Below are 12,552 nucleotides of genomic sequence, written 5' to 3'. Positions count from 1 at the left end.
TTTCAAATTCACCATATGCATTTGCAGCAGACAATGACCTTTTTTATCCTTTATAGCCTACGTTTTGTTAATAGTAGGCTAACTTTTAATACAAGTAAAAAAAAAAAAAAGTACTGAATTAGCAAAGGATTTGATAACTTCTGAGATGCATGCTTAAATACGTCTTTAACACATGCATTTTCCAGGTTGCAGCAGTGATTAATGTTACTTTACCTCTGTTTTCCCCCTGAAGGTATGCCCTGTGAGACTCAATAGGGGGTTGGGCGCAACATTCTTCAGCCTGGCGATTTGTGATCGTCTAACCATTTGAAGTGTGAACGAGAGGCAATTCTCATTAGTGCTGGCGCCCTTTTGCCGTCAATTGCTCTTTAATATGCTTATGACCCGCATGATTGCACATTGACAGGTATTTCACACGATGGATAGATCAACGCATGATTATTCGTATTCATGAATCGATGCAACCACGCCGCTAATATGTAAATATGTGCTAAATATGCGTTTCTACTTTACTCGAGAAATGTTTATTTTAACCTTCACTTTTTTACTTTTTGATGCAGTGTTTATCCAGTCAGACGAAAAAGCGATTATAGAAAACTAACTTAAGTTATGATTACAAATGAATAATGATCAGAGTAGGCTAAATAAGAATACAACTTTATTTTAATAAATCGAAAGAAGGTAATACTGGAAATTTGCAGATTAAATATAAGTAGGATATCCTCCTTGACATACAAAGAACAACTGTGAAAATTGTCCAACTCAACAAGGAATCATTTGAATCCATTCTTTTCAGTGAATCAGTCGAATCGGCATTACAAGGCATCAATGGATATCAATAATAGATTTTACATGTTATGGCTTTTTTTGCACTACTATTTCTTAATGTAACAAGTCTAATAATTCTGTAGATATAGCAAGTCACTCAAATGGTGGTTTAATGGAGAAAAATGCTCTTTGCAACCAGATGGTATGTATATTCATCTGTTCACACCAGCCCGCAAAACCTTGAGCCTTTGGTCTCATCTAAACTTTTAGAAGTTATTGAGGCAGTTTCTATGATTATTGCAAGAAAATATGCTTTCAGCTTGAGCTTTAACCTCTCTTTCCCATGAATGCATGTACTCTGCATGTATTTAATCTTGGATCCCAGAGGGAATATCCTATTACAGGGCACATCTGTTCTTTTCCATCTAAGGACTTGTAAATAATGTATATTTTTATTGCATGATCCCTACACCAAACCATGGAAACAAATAAAAGCTTTGTAGATTTTCTACTAAGGAGTACGCTATACATGTTGATGCCTAAAAAAGAAGCGTTAGAGAAAGCTTGGCGACAGTATTTCACGGTAAAATAAATGATCTAACAATTATTAACACCCAAAATCTATAATCACACAGTCAAACAAACATTATCATTAACATTTGTACATAGCTTCATTTTCTCATTTAGACACTAAAATCAAAGATAACAGATTCCGGAGTGAAAAATCCATACATCCACACACGTAAGTGATTCACCTGTGTAACTGCTACACAGACCACAGCAACCTGATGACATAAACACTGTGTTAAAGGGGCTTTAGACATCTTTATTCATGGTTAACGTCAAGACGTTATTTTAGTGCTGGAATTCAGGTTGGTCATGAAATCCGAGTGACTGGACACTGTTCTATCTGATCCAGGAACAGTGTTTGGAACATGTGGTCGTAAAATCTGGGATGATAACGGCAGGCCCGCTCGCAGTCTGGGCTAAAATTCACTTCCAGTATCTGAGGCTGCATCACACGTTCTCCTGAAGAAAAACAATGATACAAGTTATGCACATATACGTGGCGTTTATAAGTACGTCCCACTTCTTTTCCCATAACACACGTCCTCGTGTCCTCGCTCAGAATTTATTTAGGCTTGGTCTGGGTCACCATGTTTTGTTTATGTCCATTATGTTCCCACTATTAAAATCTCACTGTGGATTTATTGTCTGCTGATTCCACGTGCACAAGAGGCTAAAAAAACAACATCACCATCATTCCTTTTTTTGTTGAACTTCTCTCCCAAACAAAAATCAAAGTAAAAGGTGTTCTAATCAGATTTGATGACCATTTATATATAGAATAGAATATACCTCCCACTGTCTGGTCCCATTTTAGCATGAGGTCAATGGCGTATATGGCTCTGGAGGAGGGGTACGCACAGATCCCGTATGGAGGAGGACGGCAGGAAGCTGCTTGGAAGAGCTCAGAGAACGCTTTAAAGACATCTGCCTGCAAAAAACAACATTCAAAAGAACAACAAATATTAAAGCTGCTTACATACAGTGAAAGTGCTGGCCATTGTAAGAGAGGATTCTTATATAAATACTGAAAGGTATTGTGAACTTACAAATACACTTCCAGATACATACACAAGCACACACATGAGACAAGACCCTAATCCAAATATGGCAAAGAATGAAGAAACTAGCATCCTCTGTCGGTGGGGTAACACAAGTCAGCGTACAGCCGCTCAGCATTTTCAGTTCCTCTGGAAAAAAAAACTAGTTTTAGTTCCTCTGGAAAAACCCTAAGAAATTGCGTTGAGATCGATGTAAACTATTCTGTATAAATACCCCCGTCTTTTGTTTCTTGGTTGTGCATCTTTTGATTTGTTTGATAGGTGCATCCTCGTGGAGAAATTAGTTTTCTCCGAGTATTTGCTCAAATTGCTCTGCTGTATTATTTTAACTTGAATTGCTCGGATGAGAACAAGTTATTTTTTTACATCTATTGCTTTGAACTGCATACAAGGTAATTAGCCTGTGTATTCGTCCACTCATACAGGACGGCTCTGTTGAGATTGGATAAGCTGAAGTATTATAATCTGCTTTTGATATTTTGCTTACAAATATTAACCATTGTGTAACCAGTATTATTTTATAAAGACAAAATACTGTTCAGTTTTTACTTCAGCTTATAAAGACAGTTCTATAAGAATAGAAAGAGCATTCTAGTACATCTTGAGGCCAAGGTCAACCAACCATCCATGAGAGAATCTGCTGGAGGATAAGGAAGCATGAATTCATTCAAATGGTTATTGACTGATTATTGATTTTGTATTGTTCAATAAAGGGTAAGGGGTCATACACCTAGATTACTGGTATAAGTTAAACAAGCCAGTGAAGGTTTAGACCTAATTCTGACCTGACAAAACAAGACTACTTAGTTGCAGTTATTATTATTGTATTCTAAAGGCCAATTTATACTTCTGCGTCGAGTGCACGCAGAGGGTACGGCGTACCCTACGCATAGACGCGTTGGATACGCCGTACCCTACGCCGTAGCCTGACGCGCACCTCTCCAAAAATGTAACAACGCGTCAATTCTACGCGGACCGCAAGCGCTGTGATTGGTCTGCCAGAACCCTTCCCTCAGGTCAATAAATAAATAAAAAATCTGCGATAGGAGTGTGTGTGTGTCCAGAAATTGGATGATAGTTCCTTACGTCTGCTATAACACACTATTTTGCAGTCCAGCGATTCTTTATGGTAGTAAATAAATACATAGATCCGCTGAATATAGTTTATTTATTTTCTCATTAAAACCAAAGATGTTAATCAGTAATTGTATATCAAGAACAGGGACACATTAGGGTATATTTTGTGAATGAAGTCTCCGCAACAACAATCGCTTGCTGAGCCACCGCTGCTGAAAACAGCGGCCACGAGCTCCGCATGGTTTCACAAATGCATTCCAGCGCCAGATCGCCTTATTTAACTTTACTAATCAACTAGAGATGCTTAATTTGTATTAGATACAACAACTCAAGCTGCAAGAAAAGCCGCTCTCTCACTGCTGCTGATATTCCGACATGAATGTACAGATTCTACACATCAAGCTGCTTCTTCTTCGGCTGTTGTCTTGATTACACCAACATGCCCGAGGACATTGCCTACTAGCGTCTGCATGTGGAAATGCACATTGACGCAGACAACAGCGCAGAAGTATAAATGCTCACAACGGCGTCGGCTACGCGCGTAGCCTACGGCGTACACTACGGCGTACACTCGACGCAGAAGTATAAATGGGCCTTAAGGGTTAATCAGGACCTGAGATAAATACCAGATCTCACCACACCATAGATGTTGTTCTATCTGTATGTGTGTGTCGATCTTGAGTGATAAGCAATAACAAAGAGTGACAACTGACGTGTTTAAGCAATTGGTTACTTTGTTACTATAGTGACACCCGACGCAGTGTGAACCGATGGTGCTCCACCTTTTTATTAAATCCCTTTTGATCCATAATACATCAACAGTTATTAATCAATATGGATCCTTTGTTGAGTGGGTATTGAGAAATGTATAAGTAAATGTGATTTAATCAGTTGTTGCCTCTTCTAAGTGCTATATCAATTTACACACAGGCACACACTCAAGTATGCACATTTTCTCACGTTCACGGATGATCTAAATGCTTACGGTCACATAGGTCAGATGGACCCCTTACAGTCTCTTCCCTGTGGAAGAAATTAATCTCACATTCCATTGAAGAAAGAACTGGGTGAAAGTTCACCAGAATCTTCCGTGTTTTGGGGAAAAGGCAGATAACAGCAACTGTCTGGTGTAGCTTCACCTTGAGAGAGAGAGAGAGGTGTGTGTGTGTTTCTCTTCCTCTCTATTATTTGTCACATTATCCAAACTGACTGAAACTGAAACCACTAGCTACATTTCCATCCAAAATGGAGAATTTAGCTTATGCGCAAAATTGGAATATCACATGAAGCATTTACTTATAAAGCAGCATTTCCATCCTTTGTTTTCAAGGGAACAAAACCGTCACTTCATGGGAAATTGGCGCAAAAATATCTGCAATCGAATTGTGCCAATGCAATATACTTGGGAACACAATCGTAACTTGACGATACTTTTTGACGTTCTACAACAAGGGTGCTCTTGCAATTAAATCAATATTTCCACTTGCCATTGTGTAGCGTTTACTAGAGTACTGAGTGGTTCAGGTAGTCAGAGCTGGTGTGACAGAAAAGTTTTATGAAATTTATGATATGTGACAAATACAAATTTATGACACAAGTCCGGTAAGGCACAGGGAAGAGACAGATGAAATATAAAATCAAATAAATACACAATTATAATCATATATAATTTGCCGGTCTGGTATTTTCCTAGCCTGGATGCCAGCCAAACTTAGCCCCGCCCACAACATTTTTACTTGGGCAGTTCGGTCTGGACTTGATCGGTAGAGAAGTAATTATGCCCGAACAGAAACTGATCGGACCAATGAAATTGTCAGGGCGGGCTTTAGACGATGATGGACAGATGATAAACAGTAACGTAATCATCCACGTCATCAAAGGCGCTTGGGTTGAATTTGTTCTAATCCTAAACAGAGAACTTGTTCGTATATGCAATTCACCTTTACTATTTCTCTCAGAAATGATGATCGTGTTGGTAAGTACTCTGTGTATCCTTAAATTCTTTTTTTTACACCACTGGCAAAGATCGTTTACACTCATCTTTTTCTTCTAACGTTAGGCTACTTTTTCCAAGGTTGCGTGCAGGTACAGGGTTGCCAAGTTTTTACAACAAAACCCGCCCAATTGCTAACGTTCCTCAAAACTAGCCCAATAGCTTTCCGGGGGGGTTCTCCGGGGAAAAAAAGGCATTTGGGGGGTAAAATATGTGTTATTTTGGCAGGGCTGCCTGCTAAAATTCGCATTCCTGGGTCTGTATATCACATAATTGGGGTCGCTTCAACCCGCGGACATGGCAACACAGTGCAGTTGAGTTCTGTTGACATTTGACAACTAACGTTATGCGTCGCTCCGTTGCTCTGATTGGTTGTAGGTCTATCCAATTGAGGTCTTTCCTGGTTCGGTTGAAACACGCCCCATAATCACAGCCCAATGGAGCAGTATCAGACTCATATTCTGACTAGAATTGAGTATGACGACATCAGGCTAGTATTTTCCATAATCATTTGTGCATTTACTATTGCAAGCCTTTAGCATTGCATATGATATAAATATATTTCTGCCTCATACCGTGATCAGAATCCCCAATGGATAGCAATCGGAAGTTACTTAACACACTCGCTGGTGTCTCAAAATACGGAGCTCCTAAAGGGACATGGTGAAGGGTAAAATTTGTTGTCAATGCTTTTGCGTTCTCTCGCAAATGTTTTGCGAAACACAGTTTCACAGGGGAGCACAAAACATTTAGCAAATTAATGCATAGTTTCTCAGGGGGAGGTTTTGTGAGAGAACGCAAAAAGCATTTTTCCTTCCAATTATATTTTCCACCACAATGTCCATCTAGGGGCTCTGTACTGATAAGAAAGCATGGGAAATTCACAGCTGTGTTGAACCTTTCCTGACTCAGACAAACACTGCCTTTGTTCATGACCACTCCTCAAGCCCCAAAGAGCCCACTTTGGGCCAAAAACCCCTGGCCTTTGGCCCCAAGGAGGCCTTGAGAAAGCCCAAACAAGTCCCGGAAGTGACAGTGGAAACAAGACTGGACCTGGGACACACTAGCATGCTTACTTTTGGCCCAACAGTGGAAATGCGGCTAGTGAGTGGAGGCGGGGACTAATTTGCATATTCATTTTCCGCATATCCTAAATGAGGCAAGAGTGTCAAGTTACATCCAAGCTATTTTAAGGCATGAAGAAAATATTTTCACAGGAAAAAAACTTTTAAATATGTCATTGCAATTATCAAAGATAAGTTTTAAGCGATACAATTATTGACAGCAGGGGGACTTTAATACATTCACTTTTACTCGCAAAACTGTAAAGCATAAACAGAAGAATTAGGAAGTAAAACCTGAAGTGAGAACACTGTAGGATATAAATAGAAGTGTAAGAGATATGTGTGTGTAACCAACCTTAAAAAAGAAAAAAAGGGGCAACGTATGGAACATTTTAAGTGCATAAAGCCATACCTCAACCTGTTTCCATGGATACTGTGGATACTGGCTCTCAAACATGGGGATAAATTCATCATAGTGAATCTGATGAGAAACAAACATTGGTCATCTGAGATCAACTCTACAGACCTAAGCATACAGGCCAAGCAGAGTTTTTGTACTTGTTTGAGCTGCACATCTTCGGCGTAGTTCATCACGGTGTAGTGCTTTTGATAGTCATCAAAGTGATCCAGCGAGAACGGTCTAGACAGAAAGACAAGCGATGTAATGCAGTGGTGTATGAAAACATGCGAACATGGTGTTGTACGATTACTGTAAATGCATAGAAACAGGTTTGATGATATCATGACACTGTCAAATATATCACATTCTTATTTCCCAATGCCTTTATTCTTTCATGTTTTCTCATTCATCAAGCTAAATTCCTGTTGGCAATCAGCAACACATGGCAAGTATCGGGATATTCAGTTCTGTCATCTCCCTGTCCTTTAGGTGACCTGGCTTCCTACTGTTTTTGAGCTATTTCAACTGCAATTATATACTTAGCCACATGACTTTTATATGATTTGTTCTGGCCAAAGGGTTTTCAGATATTCCGAAAGGATGTGGAATGTGTGTGTTGAGGTTTACTTGTTAGCAAAACGCAGCCAGAACACGTCATACGCATAAAGACGCAGAGGTTCCACAGAGCGCAGCAACACCATGTAGCGGATGTCAAACTTCACCATGCCCACCTCGTCTCGGTGGAACAACACGGGGTCCTCCAAATACTTGCTCACCACCTGAGAGAGACACACACAGGTTAAGCCCTGATGGGTGTGAAGGAACATATCTAATGTCGTTGCTTTTGCAATTTTCACAAACATGTACATTAAATCACACTTCAGACACATAGGCTTTGTCCACACCATCAGTTTTTGGAATTGACAACCGCATTTACTTACAGGTGAGTCTCGAAATGTTTACTTATAAACGTGCAATGGGAGACAAGCCCTTATTATTTTAACAGTAACCAATGACCAAAGTAATATCAAAGATGGCAACATCCCTAAAACTGAAAAGACTTGTCACTTCTCAAATCTTACAGACAGCAGCTTTCATATGGGTGGAGCGTGGAGTATTTGAGTCGCGTGTAGAAGACCAAACTGACATGAGCAGCTGTGGTGGAGAACAGAGACTGGATCTAAAACCTTCAGATGACACACAGCACATATCTTCTGTCACTGCAAGTTACAGAGCCCACATATGAAAAACCGCAACCCACAGTAGACACACTTTTGTGCAGCGCAGAGCGGCTCTCTCACATTGTATGAGTGACAGACAATTTGATTCTTTTCACACAACGCAGGTTTTTCAAGAAAGAGGTTGTGAGCAGTGTTGGGCACGTTACTTAAAAAAAGTAATTAGTTATAGTTACTTCTTACAAATAGTAACTGAGTTAGTAACTGAGTTACATCATTATAAAAGTAACTAATTACCAGGGAAAGTAACTAGTGTGTTACTTTTTTTTGTTTTGTTTTTTCAAATGTTAAAATATGTCAAATAACTTGGATGCCCCCAATATTAAACATGTTAAATGAATAAAATGGACACTAAATAGAATACATTATTATTATTATAAAACATTGTACATTAATGCACACTATTGTAATGTTGCTGTGGGACAATGTGAGAGACACATATCAAATTCAATACATTATTGTAAATATTATCAGTAGGCCTACTATAGTGTAAATATTATCAGTACTATACTACTCCTTTGGTAGTGGAGCTCACGTTATCACCTGGGTTTTTAGCCACTAATTTTGTGGCGGCATGTGATGATGTGAGGCGCTTCATTAGATTAGAATTACTCTCCACTACTTTACGTGGAGAGACTCTTTCTTCCTGGGCATAAGTTGCACGTTACATAAACATTCTTACCTTTCACCTCAACGAGGGAAAAGTAGCGCTTATACTTCCAGTTTGCGAAAGTTACCTTTGAAGTCGTTGGACTTGGTGTGTGTGACTGTGCATATGCGTGTGCATGTGTGTCATAGGTGTGTGTGTGTGTGTGTGTGTGAACTCAACCAATCAACCTCAACTTTGTCTCCCACCCACTAATCATCATCAGTTATGTGTACCACAACACCCACCCCCCCAACATGCACGGCATGCACGCCCGCACACACACACACACACACACACACACACACACACACACACACACACACACACACACACCAACCAACCAGAGAAAGAAATATGTTGCAGGTCCGACTGACAGAGAGCCTGTTTGGATGAAAACTGCTTCAGTGAACTCAATTATAGTAACGCCACGTTTTTTTTCTCAGTAACGCTAACAGCGTTGTAATGGGAGAAACAGTAATTGGTTTGATTACTCGTTACTGAAAAAAATAATTCCGTTACTAACGCCGTTTATCTATAACGCCGTTATTCCCATCACTGGTTGTGAGTCCTGAAAATTTACAGGTGTGAGTTCGGTTATAGAATGTGGTTTTCACTCCTGTAAATAACCAAAACTGTGTGTGAACGTAACCGGATTATGGACTCAAATACAGGACTGAGAAACGTTCCTGTTGCTGTGTGAACGTGGCCATTTTAATTATTTTAATGTCTAAGGAAGTGTTTTGATATGTTTGATATCAATATTGCTATTTTCCTGTTCAAAGATGTTTTTTACTTGCTTTTCAATGAATGCTATTATATGCTTGCATGAAATGCTTTGTTGTGCAAATGGAAACTGAGAATGACCTTGCATTTTGGGTCAAATGGAAACAGGACGAGATGAGCAGAAAGTTGTAGTTCACTAACTGTTTGAAATCAACCACAAAAGGTTAACGAGAAGACACAGCGATGAAGAGAGCATGCTGCAACCTCAAGCGGAGGTGAGTCAGACGAACACTTCAGTGAAGAAGAGAAAGAGCGTAAGCAACAGAGGACGGACATCCGGCGGATTGAGCACGAGTCACAGAGACTGATACTCCTAACAACAGGAAGAATAGATCATATACAAACTGATCAATTAATGAATCATATGGAATTGGAATAGAGCTGCAACTAACAATTATTTTTTCTGTCGACTAATCTAACGATTATTTTTCCGGATTAATTTTATGATTCTTTTTTACTGATTATTGGATTTCAAAGAGGGTAGTGAATTTGTATATTATTTTAACATGAAATCAATGAATGATGACAATATTAATTGTATTTCAGGAAGGGTAGTGTACATAGTATGCCATTTTATAATGAAATATATGAACACAAGAAGCTTTTTAAACATAATATATAATGATACTATTCATCATAAAATGTATACAGAGTAGGCCTAATTAGGAAAAGTTGTTTACTATAGTAGTTGAGTATGATTTACTTATTGATTTGTGTCAGTAGTAAACGAAAATGCACTTGTATATATCTGCAAAAGGTTCACATACAGGAGCTTTCAGCATAGTGTTAATGTATAACTAGTCGTCTATTTTGAAGATACATGTGCATAAACAACGACTAAAGCTGCCAGAAGTTTTTGCCCAAACTTCAAAGACACATTTAAATGATTAAAGCTAGAGGCATATCTTAACTGTAATGTTACTTTAATCATGTAAACTACCTGTATACAGCATGTTATTATGCATATGTGTTTGGGACAGAGCGGAACCAGGTCGCATTTACAGCAGATATATGCAGCCCATAATAAATAAAAGCACGAGACGTACTGGGGTCGGAGAAGAACCCCGGAAAATGTGACCATCTGTTGCAATACACGCGTGGCGCGTTCAGCTGCGCGAGAGAACACTGGCAGCAGGGTTGCCAGGTTTACACAACAAAACCCACCCATTCGTTACTCAAAACTAGCCCAAAACAAGCCCAATCGCGTTTCGGGGAGGTTCTCTGGTAAACATCGCGTTCGGGGGGTTAAATATGTGTGTTTTTTTGCTTCAACCCGCGGACATGAGACACAGCCCACGGCAACAGTGTAGAAGTAGCCCAATTCCGCGGAAAAAAGCGGACTTGGCAACACTGACTGCAGTGTGAAAGCTCCCGCTCTCCACGTGCACAGCTCCTGCTCTGCCACCGCGTGCAGTGTGAAACCGGCGTTACAGAGCGAACAAAGCACAGTTTTATTCGGCTTCTGTTTAAAGTACTCCCACACTTTTGAATGTCGTGGTCTGGCTTTATATGATAAATGATCATTTTCACTATGCCCGGGAGCAGAAGCTGCCATTATTCTAGATCTTCTGTTCCATTCTAGAACGTAAATAATGTGCCGCCGACGCGTCGACGCATTTCACGCATGTCGACGTATTTTCGTAGTCGACGTCGTCGACGCGTCGTTGCAGCCCTAAATTGGAACATCTCAAAAAGTTGTATAAAAAGTCTGAGGAGTAAAGGCGTGAAGGACACTTGATACCCTATCGCTTAAAGGGATAGTTCACCCAAAAAATTAAAATTGTGTCATCATTTACTCACTCTCAAGTTGTTCCAAACCCGTATGAGTTTCTTTGTTCTGCTGAACACAAAAGAAGGTATTATGAAGAATGTTTGTAACCAAGCAGAGAGAGCAACCATTGACTACCATAGTCGGGGAAAAATATGATATGATAGTCAATGGTTACTCTATCTGCTTGGTTACAAACATTCTGCATTTTCATTTTTGGGTGAACTATCCCTTTAACAGCATCTCCAATATTGCTGCTTAGAGTTTAACTAGTCTCTGGATGTTGTGGGGCTGTCTTCGCTGACGCGCCCTCTGCAGCATCGCATGGCGGTTGGGTACAGTACCTCTGGACTGGCAGACCGGGGTGGTGGTCCCTCTTTCCAAGAAGGGGGACCGGAGAGTGTGTTCCAACTACAGTGGGATCACACTTCTCAGCCTCCCCGAGAAAGTCTATGCCAGGGTACTGGAGAGGAGAATTTGTCCGATGGTGGAACCTTGGATTCAGGAGGAACAGTGTGGTTTTCATCCCGGTCGTGGAACACTGGACCAGCTCTATACCCTTTCCAGGGTGCTAGAGGGTTCATGGGAGTTTGCCCAACCAATCCACATGTGTTTGTTGATTTGGAGAAGGCATTCGACTGTGTTCCTCGTGGCACCCTGTGAAGGGTGCTCTGGGAGTATGGGGTCCGGGGCCCCCTGCTTAGGGTAGTTCCGTCCCTGTACGACCGGAGCAGGAGCTTGGTCCGCATTGCCGGCAGAAAGTCAGACTTGTTCCCGGTGCATGTTGGACTCCGGCAGGGCTGCCCTTTGTCACCGGTTCTGTTCATCATTTTTATGGACAGAATTTCTAGGTGCAGCCAGGGGCCGGAGAGTGTACGGTTTGGGGATCACACGATTTCGTCGCTGCTTTTTGCAGATGATGTTGTCATGTTGGCAACCTCAAACCAGGACCTTCAGCGTGCACTGGGACGGTTTGCAGCCGAGTGTGAAGCGGCTGGTATGAGAATCAGCACCTCCAAGTCCGAGGCCATGGTTCTCAGTCAGAAAAGGGTGGCTTGCCCACTTCAGGTTGGTGGAGAGTTCCTGCCTCAAGTGGAGGAGTTCAAGTATCTTGGGGTTCACGAGTGAGGGAAGGATGGAACGGAAGATTGACAGACGGATCGGTGCAGCTTCTGCAGTAATGC

At 40.7% G+C, this 12,552-nt stretch overlaps 1 protein-coding gene across 9 annotated transcripts in view; it reads right to left on the bottom strand.

The window, feature by feature from the left end:
• Window positions 1-553: 553 nt before the first annotated feature.
• The window catches only part of ttll12 (tubulin tyrosine ligase-like family, member 12), a 61,671-nt gene continuing 49,672 nt past the window's right edge, over window positions 554-12,552 (bottom strand). For 4 of the 9 annotated variants that reach the window (XR_013816591.1, XR_013816592.1, XR_013816594.1 and 1 more), the window contains 6 exons: window positions 7,558-7,709; window positions 7,089-7,170; window positions 6,943-7,011; window positions 2,128-2,266; window positions 1,570-1,797; window positions 554-1,437 (listed from right to left, as the gene is read on the bottom strand). Coding sequence is in view for 4 of the 9 variants with exons in the window: in XM_079818016.1 (XP_079674142.1) it covers window positions 1,646-1,797; window positions 2,128-2,266; window positions 6,943-7,011; window positions 7,089-7,170; window positions 7,558-7,709 (594 nt within the window). In the remaining 5 variants the exon portion in view is untranslated. Of the gene's footprint in view, window positions 1,798-2,127; window positions 2,267-6,452; window positions 6,617-6,942; window positions 7,012-7,088; window positions 7,171-7,557; window positions 7,710-12,552 lie in introns of those variants that run through there. The other 5 variants (XM_079818016.1, XM_079818019.1, XR_013816593.1 and 2 more) reach the window with 4 other exon arrangements.

The sequence above is a fragment of the Gobio gobio genome, assembly GCF_949357685.1.
Source record: "Gobio gobio genome assembly, chromosome: 5".
NCBI lineage: Eukaryota > Metazoa > Chordata > Actinopteri > Cypriniformes > Gobionidae > Gobio > Gobio gobio.
Note: the sequence above shows the minus strand (reverse complement) of the source record. Positions and strands in the feature narration are given on the sequence as shown.